Genomic DNA, 19097 nt, shown 5'->3' on the forward strand with positions numbered 1-19097 from the left:
TTCCGGCCATATTGGAATTCCTTCAGTCTGAATTAAAATCAAGCTTTGCGCTTAGCTCGCTGAAGGGCCAAATTTCGACCTTGTCAGTACTTTTCTAACGCATAATTGCCACCAAACTTCAGGACGTTCATTCTGGGGGTTTCCCATGTGGCGCCTCCTTATAGCAGGCCATTGGGATCATGGGTCCTTAACCTGGTTCTGTCTGTCCTCTCTTGGAAGGTGGTCTTCTACTGGCAATTACGTCAAGCAAGCGAGTCTCGGAATTGGCAGCCCTGTCCTGCCGTTCTCCGTTCCTGAATTTTCATCAGGAAAAGGTCGTTCTCAGGACGTCCCCGTCCTTCCTGCCCAATGTCATCTCCTCTTTCCATCTCGACGAGGAAATTGTTTTGCCTTCCTTTTTGTCCGGCAACAGTCCATCACATTCAGAAGGCCCTCCATACCCTGGATGTGGTTAGGGCGCTGAGATGGTATATCTCGCCGACAGTTCCCTTCCATAAGTCAGATGCCCTGTTCATGCTTCCAGAGGGGCATAGGAAGGGTCTAGCTGCGTCAACAGCACGCTAGCCAAGCGGCTTCGCGTGGCGATTCATGAATCCTACTGTGTCAGGAACGCGCCTGTCCCAGCGAGGATTAAGGTGTACTCTACCCGGTCAGTGGGCGCCTCTTCGGTCATTCGGCTTCAAGCCTCGACAGAACAGGTCTGCAAGGCTGCGACTTGGTCCAGTCTGCATACTTTTTACAAAACATTACCAAATTCATTCTCAGGCCTGTTCACAAGGCTGCGACTTGGACCAGACTGCATATCTTTAGAAACATTGCCTAATTCATTCTCAGGCCTCTGCGGATGCAGCTCTCGGCAGACGCAGCTGGCAATCGCCAGTACCTTAGTGGTACATGGGGTATTAGCAGATGTATGCTCCCCACCCAGGGACTGCTTTAGGACGTCCCACTGTCTGTGTCCACCAATGAGGCTTAGGAGAAATAGGGATTTTTGTGTACTCACCGTAAAATCCTTTTCTCCAAGCCAATCGTTGGGGGACACAGCACCCATCCTGTTTAGCCTATTGGCTCACGGTAGCTTTCTTAGTCTTTGACTTAGTTATGGTTATTGTTGACTGTTTATGCTCCTACTGCTTTTTTCACCGAACTGGAGAAATCCCAGCCAGCGAGAGGGTGTATACTGCAGGGGAGGAGCTAACTTGTTTTTCTGGTTTACTTAGTGTCCTCCTAGTGGCAGCAGCATAACATCCACTGTCTCTGTCCCCCAATAATTGGCTCGGAGAAAAGGATTTTACGGTGAGTACACAAAAATCCCTATATTCCATAAAGATCTGATGGTGTCTTTCAGGGAAGGTGTGAAGCACAGACTGATTCAATGTAACTTGGCCACTTTTCTGAAAGTGAGGAGTCCAGGATATAACTTGGTAAAATGATGCTTTATTAGTCTGTAAAGGTACTGTCACACTTAGCGATGTACCAGCGATCCCGACCAGCGATATGACGCGGTCAGGATCGCTGGTACATCGCTAAGTAGTCGCTAGTGAGCTGCCACATAGGCAGATCTCACTAGCGACATCGCTGGGGACGGGGATCGCTACTTACCTGTCACACCAGGCGATCCTGCGTCCTCCCGCCCTGCTCCACGCGTCGCTCGTCTTCACAGCAGGAAGCGCCACAGGAAGCTGACGACGAGAAACAGTCCTGAACGTTCTCGCGCGATCAGCGATAACCAGCGGGGGAGCCGGTCGTAGGTAAGTATCACACACAGCGATATCGCTAGCAATATCGCTATAACGTCACTAGTTATAGCGATATTGCTAGCGATATCTCTTAGTGTGACATGCCCTTTACTCGCTCGTGTAACGAGGAGGACGCTTCTCCTGGAAAGCTGTCATTCCTTCTAAACGATCCTTGGTAGGAATCACCTAAACAACATGAGATTTGTTCGATGAGTAAGAGAACGGGCACATTACAATTCTGATCTAAACTGTATTTCAAGGCAACCATGGAGCCCTCAGATCTAAAAAAAAAAAAAAAAATTATATATATATATATATATATATACATACACACACACTCACTGGCCACTTTATTAGGTACACCATGCTAGTAACGGGTTGGACCCCCTTTTGCCTTCAGAACTGCCTCAATTCTTCGTGGCAGAGATTCAACAAGGTGCTGGAAGCATTCCTCAGAGATTTTGGACCATATTGACATGATGGCATCACACAGTTGGCGCAGATTTGTCGGCTGCACATCCCTGATGCGAATCTCCCGTTCCACCACATCCCAAAGATGCTCTATTGGATTGAGATCTGGTGACTGAGGAGGCCATTTGAGTACAGTGAACTCATTGTCATGTTCAAGAAACCAATCTGAGATGATTCGAGCTTTATGACATGGCGCATTATCCTGCTGAAAGTAGCCATCAGATGTTGGGTACATTGTGGTCACAAAGGGATGGACATGGTCAGCAACATTACTCAGGTAGGCTGTGGCGTTGCAACGATGCACAATTGGTACCAAGGGGCCCAAAGAGTGCCAAGAAAAAATTCCCCACACCATGACACCACCACCACCAGCCTGAACCGTTGATACAAGGCAGGATGGATCCATGCTTTCATGTTGTTTACGCCAAATTCTGACCCTACCATCCGAATGTCGCAGCAGAAATCGAGACTCATCAGACCAGGCAACGTTTTTCCAATCTTCTACTGTCCAATTTCGATGAGCTTGTGCAAATTGTAGCCTCAGTTTCCTGTTCTTAGCTGAGAGGAGTGGTACCCGGTGTGGTCTTCTGCTGCTGTAGCCCATCTGCCTCAAAGTTCGACGCACTGTGCGTTCAGAGATGCTCTTCTGCCTACCTTGGTTGTAACGGGTGGCAATTTGAGTCACTGTTGCCTTTCTATCAGCTCGAACCAGTCTGCCCATTCTCCTCTGACCTCTGGCATCAACATGGCATTTCCGGCCACAGAACTGCCGCTCACTGGATTTTTTTTCTTTTTCGGACCATTCTCTGTAAACCCTAGAGATGGTTGTGCGTGAAAATCCCAGTAGATCAGCAGTTTCTGAAATTCTCAGACCAGCCCTTCTGGCACCAACAATCATGCCACGTTCAAAGGCACTCAAATCACCTTTCTTCCCCATACTGATGCTCGGTTTGAACTGCAGGAGATTGTCTAGACCATGTCTACATGCCTAAATGCACTGAGTTGCCGCCATGTGATTGGCTGATTAGAAATTAAGTCTTAACACACAGTTGGACAGGTGTACCTAATAAAGTGGCCAGTGAGTGTATATATATATATATATATATATGCTATGAACCTGTTCTACGCCCGTGAGGCGAGCATTTTTATTGGTATATGGTCTCCCATCCTGGTATGTGCTGCCCCCTCCTATCCTGGTGTGCATGGCACCCATCATCCCTATCATGGTGTGCATGGTACCCTCAACCCCCCCCCCCAATCCTGGTAAGCATGGCACCCTATTTCTCATCCTGGTATCCATGGCCCCCTCACCTCCCAATCCTGGTATGCATGGTCCTCTCACCCCCCCTATCCTGGTATGCATGGTCCCCTCGCCACCCCTATCCTAGTATGCATGGTCCTCTCGCCCCCCCAATCCTGGTATGCATGGTCCCCTCACCCCCCCGGGGAGGAGTCTGGCGCCGGAGTACGCACATGCCCATAGCGCTGTCCGGCGCCATATTGCTGAAGACACTCTGCAAATGTGTCTTCAGTAAAATGGCGCCGGATCGCGCTATGCGCATGCACGATTCCGGGAGCACTCCTGCCCCTGTCTCCGGCCGAAGAGATGCGCCGCGACAACGCTCCTCCAGGTCAGGTAAGTATGGCGCCGGACAGCGGTATGCAGTGTGTATGCGTACGCCATCTCCGACGCCATGCACACTCCTCACCACTGGCTGCCTCATTCTGTTTGGAGCCAGACTGCGCAGGCGCAGTCTATAAAGGCTTCGGGCAGAGTGACGCTTAGCCGGTTATATTATAGATATATTAGTGATGGCTATACAGTCATGCCATAATTTCATGTGTAAAATCCTGCTGTCATATTCCATTTAACAAAAATCACAATTAAGCTTTTTCTTTTCGCTGGTTTTACAATCCAAAAATCTATGGATTTTGAACTTCTCCAAAATGCAAAGTCTGAACCCAACCCACAGCATAAAGTGTCGTGTTAACTGCAGGAAACGTACCTGTCCATAGCACATTCCCTCTATGGCCATTCCAGAGGCAATGTCCACCTGTATAAGATAAATGCTGAGAGATCAGCTGCAAACGCACGTAACAAAGGGAGGGGACAGTGACATTTTCCTAGATCACTAACCTACTACACGTAAAACAATGCCTAAACGTTACATTTAGTAAGGTTCCACCAAAGAACGATATGCAGTGAATTTTACACTCAGAATTGAAGTGAAAAAAATCCACTTCTCATTACAGAAATTGGCCTTGGAGGTTGACATTTTAAGAAATCTCATTTAGTTGCGGTGTAACAATCTTCAATGTGTGACCTCGTCATGTCAATTTTTCTTACTTCACTATCAGATCGGTGGGGGTCGAATCCTGTAACTCACACGATCTGCCTGAAGGGGGCGCAGCTCCGTACACTGATCCTATTAACTGAATATTCCTATGTGGCAAACCTCTGACTATCTTTGCTTCTGAGAGACTCTGCCTCTCTAACATGCTCTTTTTATACACAGATTTTATTGAACATTGTTCTTACAGCTATCTTTTATTAGTACCACTTACTTTTCGAGACTATGCCTTCACCAGTTCACAAATTTTAGTTAAATGGACTTCTAATCAAATTTGAAGATTTTTACTTAAGGGGGACGGCACATCCCGTATTTTCATTTTTCCAGCCTTTTGCCAACTCTGTTCCAACTTTTCTGAGATATGTTGCTGCCATCAATTTCTAAATTGAGTTAAGTGTTTAGCATGAAATGGAAAAATGTCTAATATTCACATTCTGATCGGTGTTCTATGTTCTCTTGTGAATACAATAGGGCTATCAGATTAATGGAAAAAAAATGGAATTCAAGCACTGGAAACTTGCACATGAACCATTTACCTCACTTCCTTTATTCATAGCCAACTTGCCCATCCTCACAGCAACTGTGGCCTAGAAGAAAACACAGGGGATATTGGGGTCAAAAACTCAACTATATCCACCTAGGGGATTAATGTCCAATTCATATGCAATAAGCTCTGAAGCTCCCCCTAGTGGCAACTCCAAGCAGATACATTTGAAATTATTGAAATCCATGGGAAGTAATTTAGAGCTTTGCATCAGAAAACGGAACGTCAACCATCCTTATCCTAAAAGTAGTCAGCATAGAACGTTAAAGTTGTTTGAACATTTTTTTTTCTTACTGTAATTAAACAATTGACATCCACTTTAAATATAAAATATGACCCGTACCTGCGGCAAGATTTCATGAGCCAGTTCCAATGCCTTCTTGTAGGCAGCATTCCCCTCCTCGTTTTGGTGAACAGTATCATTTACTAGTCTGATCTGGAATGCCTGCGTACCTTCGATCCATCTCCTGGTAAAAATTAGTTCTTTGGCTAAACCAATACCAACTGGGCGCTAAAGTCGCTGTGAACCCTCTAAATTTAAAAAAATACCCATCACATATTTATACCTTTTTAATTCCTATATACCGTGGGTGCATCCTTTACCTGCTCCTGGAAGTAGCCCTCTGGTAGTTTCAAAGAGCCCCAGTTTGGCTGAAGAGGCTGCAAGACACGCACCCGTCACTTCCCGCAGGTCTAAACCCATAGATCATCACAAGTGACGAAGCTCCTACACGTGAGAATTATTACATACCTGCTACACGGAGGTCACATGCCAGCGCCAGCTCCAGGCCGCCCCCCGGGGCGTATCCATCTACTGCAGCAATTGTGAGCATAGGCAGAGCCGCTGGGTACATAAATAGAAAAGAACTGAAAACCTCCTGGCAATGTGGGACAATACCCATGATCTCAGTGTGGTGCAGCTACAGGGGACACTGCGGTACCAGTTGCACGATTCTTTTTGTGCCGGGGGGATTGCAGCTTAGTGATGGTACTTTCTGGGACTTCTGCTGACACTGGGAAATCAGAGTTACAATTCAGTGATGATATGTTCCAAAACTGCTGCTGAGAAAAACTCAGAGGGTCAGAATTGGGCCATCTTCACACGTCACAAAGCTTTGGGTCTACATTTATTGTATACACTGAAAAGCTTCCATTGTATACATTAATATACTGTGTATTCACAGCACACCAGATACCAACTGAAGGAGGTCAAAATAGTGTCCTTTAGTCCTTCATCAGGCTGGTACGTTGGTATATCTTGATGGGGTATGAAATAGGATGGCAAAATACACTATAAGAAGGCATACAGTGGAAAAACGGATATCACCCACTGTCACCTGTTATCACCCTTTTAAGAGAACAATCGAGTTGTCATTCTGGACCTCTATGTACGCTCATATTGAGGTTACATTGCAGCCTGTTGTAAACTGACAATAGTTTTCTCTGCCACTCAGGAATTTTATAGACGTGGAATATTTTGCATTTTAACTAAAATTCTTCAGGAAAAAAAAAATCTTAATCTTAGGTACTGTTCCTTTAATAGATGACCTAAAATCAGGTTATGTTTCCATTCCTCTCTTTGCCCTTCTGCACTGATAGATGACCTATATGTAAAGCCCCCACCGACAGGGATCTGCTCCGACGATCACTTATGATCTGGTCGGATGGACTCACCAATTTCATTCATTAACTTTCTCAGACTCTGAACAAACAGAGAAGCTTCAGAATTTCCCATCTGTGCTCGCTCCTTCAAATCAGCGCCAGCGAGTGATACGAGGAATAATACCGTCAATTACAATCCTTTATAGTCAAGTAGGTGTTCCGCATTCCTTTAGAAGTAATGAACTTACTGAGAAAAATCCCTTTAAAAGGGAAAGAATCCCTGTGTAATACAAGGAACTGTAAAATTAAACTGATCAACAAACATCCCCAGCGATCAGATATAGAGAAACCCAAGAGCAAGTGCTCAGTTACCCTGCAGTGCCACCACAGGGGAACAGAGGCATTACATGCAGTCTATGCAGATCGATAGGTTGCGTCAGGGCTGTGGAGTCGGTAAGCCAAACTTGCGACTCCGACTCCTCAATTTCCCTTACACCGACTCCCACATATATTGCTTATAATTTAAGTGAAAAATTTATTGTAGTACAATGTGAACATCAGACATGTAATCAATTTTATGATACAATAATCAAGATATTTAGATAGAACATAATATAAATTTATTGAAATACAACTTTAGAACACAAAACTGTAATAAATTGTAAATATGTAATACGGATTACACGTGTGTGTGTGTATATATATATATATATATATATATATATATATATACACACACACACACACACACACACACTATGTAATAAACTATGTAAGTGGCAAAAAACAGTTTTCAACAAAAACATACTAAATAACATTTGTGCAGTCTATGAATTTGTTCTAAGAAATAGAATTGCCTCCATCAGATCCTCCTTCATAGATGACCTCAAATCTGACCTAATAATTTTAAGGCTAGAGAACAACCCCTCTACACTAACTTGGGTTGGAGGCAAAGCCGTAACCACATGGGCAACATCTCTAACAATTTCCGGGTATAAAGGAATTGCCTCATGCACAGTCAGTTTTGATGAACGGTTGAATTTTTCTATTTCTTTGAGAGCAAGTGAAACATTTTGCTGAAATATGGTCAATCTGCTGCTATAGGAGACGGAGTGAAATCTTTTTCCTTGCGGCAACGCTTTGCCTGCACCATATCATCCAAATACTTGTCAAAGTCAAACTCCTCATCTGATGAGGCTGAAGATATGGCAGCAGTAGCACTGTCCGGACCCAAGTCCTTTTGTGCCTGGCAGTCCTCCTGTAGGCCACTCATCCTAACTGCTACCTCAGTCAGAGCTTCTTTTCCTTTAGTAAGCCGTTGATCATCAAGCAATATATGATGACTTGGGTCCACATAAACAGCTGCCAGAAAAATTTTATTTTCCAATAGCTGTGTCTCTCTCCGTTTCATTGAAGCAGAAATGCCATCTGCGACTAAACCTCCTCTTTGGGACAGGCAAAATAGCAAGTTCTTCCACTCCCTTATGAAAATGCCAGGAGTTAAATCCTCAGCTTGTAATTTTTTAGTCACGGTAAATGGGTGATTAAGGCTAGTTTCACACTAGCGCATCTACATGCAGCGTACGGCGCCGCTAAGCCCCGCCCCCTCCGGTCATCTCCCCCCTACTATCGCACACGGCTGCATGCGATCTGCGCACCCTATCTTTAGCATAGTAGGATTTTTGTGCGCGCTGCGCACTTTGGAAGGTGCGCCGAACGCAGCATGTTGCTTTTTGGTGTGCTCCGCGCACCTTCAAAAGTGCGCAGTGCACGCAGAAATCCTACTAGCGCACGGCCAGCGCATGGTCTGTGCACCCTATGCTAAAGATAGGGTGCGCAGATCGAATGCAGCCGTGTGCGATAGTAGGGAGGAGATGACCGGAGGGGGCGGGCAGGGGGCGGGGCTTAGCGGCGCCATGCACTGCATGTCGATACGCTAGTGTGAAACTAGCCTAAGCAATTCCTTCAATTCAGCCACCTGTGTCCATTGACCTTCATTCAGGGTTACCTGAGGGTTCGCCATATCAATAAGAAACGGTTTTAGTTCAAGCAATCGCTCAATCATTAAATAAGTGCTGCCCCACCGAGTGGCTTGATCGACAATTGCCCCTTTCCCAGCACGTCTCTTCAAGATGGAATCAATTTTAGGGGTTCTGGCGGCAATAGCCAATCTCCTCACTTTTTCAATCAGATTTCCAGCATGTCCCTCTTACAGACTATCTCTTATTGCCAGCTGCAGCGTGTGCACAACTTTCTCCAGCTCGGGGCCCAGGAATCGGATCCTGTGCAGGGCAGGCACCCCTCCCCCTCCTCTCTCTGGTGAAGACGGCAGAAGACAGGACAGAGGAGGGGAGATTGCCCCCTGCAGTCTGGAGCCGCTGCAGGACGGGAGCACTGCAGCATACAAGTGAGTTTTGATAGGTGCGTGCCCCTGCTTCTGGGGGGGGGGGCAGCTGCCCCCCTGCCCCTCGCTGGCTGCGGCCATGATTCACACACAGCGTTTTTGCGGATCCGTTTTTTGCAGTAAAATGCAGCGACTCTGGGCATCCCAGCAAAGTCAATGGGTTTCAAGATATGACATCCAGACACATTGTTTTGTGAGGATCCATTTTTGGGCTGAATGGGCTTGTCAGTTTGTGCAGCGTTTTTCTAATTTGCTTTTGCTATTGAAAACATTATCTATGAGCTCAAAAACCTTTCAGGTGATGTGTTTTTTTAAAAAGCTGATCTGCTTTTGCAGCTGAAAAAAGTATCCACAAAAAAAGCAGCAAAAACGCTGTGTGTGAATGTAGCCTTAGATCAGGAATAGAACAGCCATTTATAGGACATTTCATAACTTTCCCAAATTCCTATGAAAAAATATTCAGCACATTCTGCATTGAACTATTGTACCCAATTTATTATATATTTTAGGAGTCGGAGTCGTTCCATTTTATACCGACTCCACCAAAATGAGCACCGACTCCGACTCCACAGCCCTGGCTTGCGTATGTTTGTAGAGAGGAGCTGCCAGTTTTGCACTGTGATATATACCCAGATATATAGTGCAGGTAATGACATCACAAGTAGTAAGATACGGCACTCACCGCGCTATCTCCACTGCGGCAAGAAAAAGAAACGGGAGCGGTAATGGGGCCGGTCACCACATCTATTGATATGTAACTTTTCATGCATTTTCAAGTGAAGCAGTTGTATTCTACAATGTGTACAGCTGCAGGGATACAATATTATATTTTTTCTTAAAGGGGTTGTCCGGCCTTAGGTTACAAGTCTGCAGTCGCCCTATGTGAATCCTCACATCACTTGCCCTGTCAGGATTCTCCAGCGCCCAAAGCGGGTTGCTCTTGACCGCAAGTACGTGAATTGCATACATGCGGTGACGTACAGACTAGACGTGGGTGGCCCCACTCAATGAAAGTATATTGAGAGAGGCCGGACAAGTCTAGTCGGAATGTGGCTTTAAGTATCCAAATGACATGACCGCCCGTTCCAACACCAAAGAATCCTGACAGTGCGCGCTGTGAGGATCCACAAGTCTGCAGTCACACAGAGCGATTACAGACTGGTACACCAGGGCCGGACAACCCCTTCAATTGATTTACCAGGTCAGTCGGATTACAGCGATACCAGAGTTTATACGATCATTTTATCTTCGGAGTTTTTGTAAAGAGTGTGTTTATTTTTCGGTCAATGGAGCAATGTCAGGGTTTACATTTGGCAAGGTGAGCTGACTTTTTATTGGTGCCATAATCGGGTACATACAATGTTCTGGTAGATTGTTTTTTTTAGGGAGGAGCGTTGACTCAAAAACAATTTGAGCGTTTCAGCATTTTACTTCTTTCTCAGTGTTTACCATATGGGTTAAATTAGTGTTCCCCAACTCCAGTCCTCAAGAGCCACCAACAGGTCATGTTTTCAGGATTTCCCTTAAAATTGCACAGGTGAGATCTGCTCACCCGCACAGGCAATAATTACGCCATCTGAGCAATACTATGGAAATCCTTAAAACTTGACCTGTTGGTGGCTCTTGAGGACCGGAGTTGGGGGAACACTGGGTTAAATAATTAGATGTTGATAGACCAGACTTTTCCCACTTCCAAATAGATCTACTAGAAAGCTCAGCCACAGGTGGAGAACAAAGATGGCAGCGAGAGGGGGTTTCAGCAGACCCCTGGCGGCTATGGGAACCAATTGGCTCCATGCATTCGCAGATGGTGTAGGCAATTAGCACCAGAATGGGACTTGCCTTTGCACCCTTCAATGAAATGCCATTTTGGTAAGAGGCAACTGACGGCTGTATAGCACAGCCAGCACCCACCATGTGTACAGAGCGCTCAGCTCACACCGGACACTGAGAAGGGATTAAGTAATTATTAGTAGTGTTGCTGCCAACACTTCCCTGGTCCCCCCCACCCCCCAGTCTCTATTCACATCGTACTCCAGAAATGATGTGTTGACACAACATATGACCACTACAGCCGATCACTGAGCGCAGCAGCCAATCACTGAGCGCAGCAGCGTCACCACAGCTGGCAGGAGCTGCAGCTCATTAACTAGAACGGTAGAAGTCTCATACTCTGCATACTACCGGCAGGTGAAGAAGCAAAAGTCTCATGTTACTGACCTGCACAGAAGACCCCGGGGACTGCGCTCCTGACCACTACTCGGACACCGCCGTCATGGCTCAGGCTGTCTACACAATGGAAAAACTGGAACCAGATGGGTTTAAGGAGAATAAAAAGAAAAAGCAATAATATATTATACACTGGCGCAGTAACGACCCATCATCAAGCCCCGAGACCACCGAGAACATGAAAGGTTAATACTGTGTCCAGGCAAAGTGACCCAAAACAATCCCCTCAGCTACGACCCAGGCTACTCCTAAAGTCCACCATGACCTAAGCCCACACTGACAGAGTACCAGTCACACAAATGTTCCCAAATATACCATGTTGCGGCACATAGGAGTTGTCATGGGGGCCGCCATTACCTCATTAACAAACAGTGTGCCCAGGGAATTTCGAGCAAGAGGCCGGCACATTATGATCTCCACGATACCTGAAATATGGGGTAATTTTTTACTACATTATGCTGAGACTTGTAGTTCCACACATTAACCCTTCCTGCCGCGCAGCCCCAAACACTCCTTCACGGCTTTTTGGAATTTTCACGGTGGCAAAATTCTGAAGAGGAACTTTTTCTTCAATGCTACAAGGTAAAAGAGGCTGTAACAACAGCTGAGCAGATAACAGCAGTGAGTGGGGGTAAGCCCAAGGACACGAAGGGTGCAATCATCAGTGTACATGTAGAGTGAGAGACACATGGACAAGCCATTGAAAGGGTTAACTAGGGGCATTTTTCATTAAAGTTGGTACATAAGTAGAAGAAGTTCTAATAGGAGGAGAAAAAGGCAGAAAAGTCACCAATGCTCTGCTGACCCCATAACTGCAGAGTCCAGACCTCCTCTGGTATAACATCAGCACAAACACTGCGCCCCCGCTGGGAGATTCATGTCTGAGCAGCTGCTACAGCCTTACATCACCAAGCACAATAACGAGCTACAGCCTTACATCACCAAGCACAATGACGAGCTACAGCCTTACATCACCAAGCACAATGACGAGCTACAGCCTTACATCACCAAACACAATGACGAGCTACAGCCTTACATCACCAAGCACAATGACGAGCTACAGCCTTACATCACCAAGCACAATGACGAGCTACAGCCTTACATCACCAAGCACAATAACGAGCTACAGCCTTACATCACCAAGCACAATAATGAGCTACAGCCTTACATCACCAAGCACAATGACGAGCTACAGCCTTACATCACCAAGCACAATAACAAGCTACAGCCTTACATCACCAAGCACAATGATGAGCGTAGATCTGCTTTTTTTTGGATCCAGAATAAAATGTGCTTTTAAATGGAAGAAATAAACTCATGGTTTTACCCTGGACGCTTATTTCCTTTTTTTCTATTTTTATAAGAAAATACACCATGGCTCCTATTCATCATTTATGGAGTTGATGTTTGCTTTTATTTATTAAGTCAAATAAAAAAAAAAAATTGCGCCAAATTCTTCATAATTCTGCCCGTGTTTCCCAAATTGTACTCAAAAAATGTTTAAAGATAACGCCATTTATTTCTTTAACCTGTTTTGCGATGTTTTAATACAAAAAAATAAAGTTTTACTTTCTTCTAAAATTATGCAAAATGTGCCTTCAAAAAAAAAAAAAAAAAAAAAAAAAATCACTCCCGGGTGGAGGGGACTGAAGTATATTTGCTACAAAATTTATCAACTTTTTTTAAAAGTTGCAGTTGATGTATCAGCCGATAACATCTGGAAACCCCAAACCCTGTCCACAATAACGAACATAAAATAATAAAAATATATAATAAATAATAATAAATAAAAAAAACCCACAAGTGAACACATAAAATAGACGCAAAGAATAACGCAAGTGGAATAAAAAAAATTAAAAAAAAATGGAGAAAAATAACAAACAGAAGCAAATGCAATAATGAATCTGCCCCCAATATTCGCTCTAGTTTTTAGATCGCCCCGAATAATTACTGTAGAAACTTATCAGCATAAAACTAATATGCGACATCGGTGTCAGTGATAGAGGAGAGCACAGGAGCTGTGAAGTCACAGCAGGAATTTTCAATCCAGGACCCCCAGCACCTGCAGTACCACCGATCAGTGGTCACCACCTTCACACATCAAGGGTCACTCACCCGTATTGTGCCCTTCGAGATGGGTAACCCGGACCTCTGTGATCCCCCTGAGCAGCCCCCAATATAAAGACCCCCGCACCCCACACAACTGCCGCACTAAGCCGCCCATGATGTAATATGTTTTCCAGCAGTGCGCCACCCAGTGGCCAACCCTTGTTATGTACACCGGATCTGGATAGGCGGAACAATCCTTGTGATTGCCTCTTCGAACCAGCGCTGTCATTTTCTTTTCCAATATTTTTATTGACAAATTTTAAAACCATACAGTAATGACAAAAGTGTTTCACAGCTGGATATTATTAGGAGGGCGGGAGGGGGACAGGACAGGGGGAGAGGGATGAGAAAAGGGTAAGGGAGGAGGGGGAAAAACACACAGAGAACTTATGCTTTATTAAATATTACCATATGAGAAAACAGTGAGATAATGAGATCTACAATAATATGGCAATGCTCATAAGACATTGTATTGGTTCAAAATATTACATTAACAACAAGACTATCAAAGCCTAAAAAATAAAACAAAAAAACAAAAGCAATAATAGCACAAAGGTTTCCTAACCAAAGAGGTATAGGTTAGACTATAGAAGAAGGAAATGTCAGGTCCCATCTAGACCATTTTTTTATAGAATTTTGCAAATTGGTCGTTTGCCAAGGCGAACGTCACCTCATATGATCTGTGCAGAGCTAAGATCTGAGTGTCAGCGCTGTCATTTTAACACTATCTGATTGGTCGGTTTTACCCACTTTCACCACGCCTTCTTTAAAGAGACGAGGTTCTGGATAATAAGGCGACAATTACGCTGCCGTACCATCGCCGCTTTAAGGTGTCAGAAGGGCAGTGGCTGGCAAGATCAGTTTCCTAGACGGGTCGTCTGCGTGTTGTGCACAGGCTGTAGAGACCCGAAAGCTGGCGAGATGGGATCCAACCTGAGAAAAGTCTATGTGGTGGGCGTAGGAATGACCAAGGTCTGGCACTGAGATCATCCTTGTGTTTTGTGTGTGGTGTGATCTGCCTGTGTTGGGGAGCGTTCACACCTGCGATTATTGTCATGTTTGTTTCACAGATTAGAATGCTGTTATGTGACTTCGTGAGGTTCTGTCTTTGCATTTCTTAGATATTCAGGTTTATTTGCTTTTGACAATTTGTACTTTTGTTACTGAGCAAACACAGTGCTAATTGTGTACACAGCGCTAATTGTGTACACAGTATAAAATCTCTTGCACTTTGCTGACACTGAAATGCAGCGGAAAATCTGCTATTTTCTATGTGGAAAGTTCCCCTATAGGGCAGATTCACATGCTGCAGAAAACTCTGAAACAACTTAGTGCAGGCAAAAGGGAATTTACACTGCAAATCCGTACAGTGTGACGTCCCCATCGGTTCCCTTCAGGTTCTTATGCTGCAGATTGTCACTGTCTCAACCTCTGCAATGCGGAGGGTGAAATGCGGATGTTAATGTGGATGCGTTGCAGATACCCTGCGATCGGCGGCAGGAAATTTGCGCCAGTAACAATATGTTAATGTGTAGAAAAAAATTTGTTTGGGGTTTTGTTTTCACTGAAATCTACATTTTGGATTTTGCTGCAGATTTCACTCTTTACATTGCAAAATCCGTGATGAAAAAGGAGTTTCCATGCAGATTTTTTTACGCAATTTCTACATTAAATTTATTAAAACCTTATTTGCTGTTGATTTTCTGCATGTATCCGATGTGGCAAAGTTGCAAAGAAAAACAAACAAAAAAAGGCCAGAGGAGTTGCACAATTCAAGATTGTTTTGGAACTTTTTCTGTAACTTTCCAAACCATGGTCAAATATTGCAAAACAGTCAGCTGTTGGCCTTTGACCGGACAGAAGCAGTAAGCCTGTGATGGCGTCGTGATAGAAGTGTGTGATACGCACTTGTTAATCAGTACGAGCCTAATATAGATCTGTGATCGAGAAGGTCAAGGAACAGTTTACATATAAAGTTAATTTTTTTATTGCATTAATTATCTAGCACTGATCCTGAGTTATCGCCGGTCCAGGGCTGAAATCTCCCAGCATTTTTTTTTTTTTTTGCTGGTTCCTGCTCTTGGAAATCTCCTGGTGCCTTAAAGTAATCCCATATAGAACTGATTGTCCTACAGCATTATAGAAGATCTGGGGTATTGGGGGGTGGGGGGGTCAGGAAAGTTGTTCAGTGTTTCCAATAGAAATGTGACTAACTCTGGAACTAAAGGGCATGTCACACTAAGAGATATCGCTAGCAATATCGCTATAACTAGTGACGTTATAGCGATATTGCTAGCGATATCTCTGTGTCTGATACTTACCTACGACCCGATCCCCCGCTGGTTATCGCTGATCACGCGAGAACGTCCAGGACTGTTTCTCGTCGTCAGCTTACTGCGGCGCTTCCTGCTGTGAAGACGAGCGACGCGTGGAGCCGGGCGGGAGGACGCAGGATCGCCTGGTGTGACAGGTAAGTAGCGATCCCCGTCCCCAGCGATGTCGCTAGTGAGATCTGCCTGTGTGGCAGCTCACTAGCGACCACTTAGCGATGTACCAGCGATCCTGACCGCGTCATATCGCTGGTCGGGATCGCTGGTACATCGCTAAGTGTGACAGTACCTTTAGGGACCAAGTCCGATCCCTGATAACAAGCCCATAGCATCAGCCATCCCACGAAACTGTACAGCGGGCACAATACAGTCAGGGGGTAACGTTCTCTTGGCGTCCACCAAACCCAGACTCCTACATCAGACACCAGATAGAGAAGTGTGATCCGTCACTGCACAGAACACATTTTCTCCACTTCACAGCACTCCATCCAACGCTAGGCATTGTGCTTGGGGATGTAAGGCTGCATGCAGTTGCTCAGCCATGAAGCTCCCAGTGGGGGCGCAGTGTTTGAGCTGATGTTAATACCAGAGGAAGTCTGGACTCTGCAGTTATGGGGTCAGCAGAGCGGTAGTAATTTTTCTGCCTTCTGCTCCTTAGCTCTCAGCCCCCCGCTTTGTAATGGCTGAGTTGCTGCGGTTCCTTCCACTTCTCAATAATATCACTCACAGGTGATGGGGGAAGCTTTAGGAGGAAGAAATGTCATGAATGGACTTGTTGCCCCGGTGGCTCCTATTACAGGACCGCGCTCAGGGGTGGGATTCAAATTTTTAACAACAGGTTCTGTGTCTGTGTGTAGGAAAACCACACCCATTTTAAGCCACACCCATTTTTAAGCCACACCCGTTTTTAAGCCACACCCATTTACACACACCTTTTCCTCAAACATATACAAGTAGGAGTACAGTCAAACAGTTGAAAAAAAATAAATTTAGAGTCCCAGCCACCTTAAGTTAAAGGCCTCAAATTACCACACTCTCTTTAAGTCTAAAGCCTAAGGGTGAGTGCACGAGTTGCAGACTCTTCTGCAGATCCGCAGCAGTTTCTGCTGCGGTGTACAGTACCATTGAAGGCAATGCAAAATGAAAAACACAGTGAACACGGTGCGGAATTTTCCGCATGGATTTGCTGCGGTTTTAAATCTGCAGCATGTCACTTCTTTGTGCGGATTCCGCAGCGGTTTGGCACCTGCTCCATGACAGGTGTCAAACCGCAGGGTAATCCGCAGAAAATCCACAGATAAACCGCAGGTCTTTTGACCTGTGGATTTATACAAATCCGCGCAGAAAATTCCGCAGATTCCGCAATTTTTGCACACACCCTAATAGTGTCACAGTCCCCTCAAGCCTCATAGATTTCCAACCTTATTAAGTCCAAGATCCCACAAAATACCTGTCTTGACAAGTCACAGACAACAAATAATACCCATATATCAACACATCCTATGCTCCATAAATATTCCCAAACACCCAAAGTTTGATCCGATAGTGTTTCAGACTCAACAAGTCTTTTTCTCCACAATTAACTAGCTGTTGTCTTCAAGCCCAGACACCATAATGTCCCATCTTCCTCAGGTCCAGGTGACATAGTGTCCCATTCTCCTCCAGTCCCAGGTTCCATAGTATCTCAGCTGTTTACAGCCCCATGAACCACATTGTCCCAACCTCCACAATCCCAGGTCCCATAGAGTATCAGGTTTCTCAATTGACGGGTGACAAAGTGCCCCAGCTGCCTAAAACTCCAGGTCCCATAGTGTCCTAGCCTCCTGATATCCTAGGCCTTATAGTGCCCTAGCTGCCTTAAGCACCATAATGTCCCAGTCTTCACAAGTTATGGTCCCATAGAGTCTCAGCCTCCTCATGTCCCACTCCCAGGCCTTATAGTGCCCAAGGTGCCTAAAGTCTCCTAATGGCACAACCTCCACAATCCCAGGTGCCAGAGAATCCCAGCCTCCACAATCTCAGATCCATTTGAGTCCAAGCCGCCTCAGTCCCATATCCCATAGTGTCCCAGCAGCCTCGGTGCCACATCCCATTGAGTCCCAGCCTCCTCAATCCCAGGTCCCAAAGAGTCCCAGCCTCCTCAATCCCGCATCCTATAAAGTCCCAGCCGCCTCAATCCTACATCCTATAGAGTGCCAGCCCAGGCCAGCCTCCTCAATCCCACATCCCATAGAATTCCTTCCCAGCCACCTCACAATCCCACATCCCATAGAATCCCAGCCTCCTCAATCCCAGGTCCCATAGAATTCCAGCTGCCTCAATCCCACATCCCATAGAGTCCCAGCCTCCTCAATCCCAGGTCCCATAGAATCCCAGCTGCCTCAATCCCACATGCCATAGAGTCCCACTCCCAGCCTCCTCAATCGATGCCATATCCCATAGAGACTGTCGGGGGGCACACATTGTACATAATGGGGCACAGCCGCAGGCATTACTGTATAATGGGGCACAACAGGCACAGCCAGGCCACACAACAAACATGGCTCCTCTGAGTCTGACCTGCTGTTGGTGCAGCTGCGTGCAGCAGTCCACTGTCCAGAGTACATACAGGGTGATTGCACTCTCTTGCAGCCTGCCTGCGGTTACCGGCGTGGCGGCGTTGATGACCCCTGGCTGGATGGCGGCGGCCCTCAGCTCAACCCCCGCAGCACACGCACCTGTCCAGTTCGTCCAGCGGCCTACCCTAATTGCCATTTGCCACACTTCCGCAGGTATCAGTGCGCTGGGGCCGGGGGCCCGGCGGGGTGTGCGCATTACTGCACTGACTGTGCAGGTATCTGTGCGCGGTATCCATTCATTCCGGCTGGAAGCAGAGCCCGCCCTTCTCCTCCTCTGTGCGCTGCAAGCCTGCAAGTACCGGATCGCAGCTATGAATCTCCCCGGTTCGGGGAACCGGCTGCTTTTTTAACAAGCGGTTCTACCGAACCGGGGAGAACCGGCTGAATCCCACCCCTGACCGCGCTGGTATGCCAAGGTGACCGCCTATTTCCACCTTTTGGTTCCCCTATTCCTCGTGCTCTGTGTAACGTCTCTGTTCTTGTCGTGCAGAAAGTAATTTTTTTTTACTGTTTTTAGTTCCTGAAGCCACGAGATGCAATTGACTACCCAGATATGGCCAAGGAGGCAGGTGGGTGTAAAGCACAATGTTTTATAATGCCACGAGCCTCATCTTGTATGTTTGCCTTCTGATTCTCGGAGGAGGACTCGTCTAAAAGTCAAGAAGGACAGGATGCTATATTATCCCTGTGTTTCACATAC

At 45.9% G+C, this 19097-nt stretch overlaps 2 protein-coding genes across 11 annotated transcripts in view; one reads left to right on the top strand and one right to left on the bottom strand.

Moving 5' to 3' along the window:
* Positions 1-1847: 1847 nt before the first annotated feature.
* ECHDC2 (enoyl-CoA hydratase domain containing 2) lies at positions 1848-13564 on the bottom strand. The gene is given in 10 exon segments (XM_073563598.1): positions 1848-1925; positions 4217-4264; positions 5098-5148; positions 5449-5636; positions 5709-5765; positions 5857-5949; positions 6780-6871; positions 11337-11416; positions 11698-11765; positions 13456-13564. Coding segments are annotated over 10 exon segments (864 nt in total).
* A 709-nt stretch (positions 13565-14273) lies between these two features.
* Positions 14274-19097, top strand: part of LOC141076323 (sterol carrier protein 2-like) — a 61371-nt gene continuing 56547 nt past the window's right edge. For 3 of the 10 annotated variants that reach the window (XM_073563744.1, XM_073563745.1, XM_073563750.1), the window contains exons 1-2: positions 14276-14421; positions 18915-18966. In XM_073563744.1, the coding sequence (XP_073419845.1) occupies positions 18931-18966 (36 nt within the window). In that variant the 5' untranslated portion in view covers positions 14276-14421; positions 18915-18930. Of the gene's footprint in view, positions 14422-18914; positions 18967-19097 lie in introns of all 10 variants that reach the window. The other 7 variants (XR_012227455.1, XM_073563746.1, XM_073563748.1 and 4 more) reach the window with 5 other exon arrangements.

The sequence above is a fragment of the Dendrobates tinctorius genome, unplaced genomic scaffold (genome assembly GCF_039654945.1).
Source record: "Dendrobates tinctorius isolate UK_male_01 unplaced genomic scaffold, ASM3965494v1 ptg000396l, whole genome shotgun sequence".
NCBI lineage: Eukaryota > Metazoa > Chordata > Amphibia > Anura > Dendrobatidae > Dendrobates > Dendrobates tinctorius.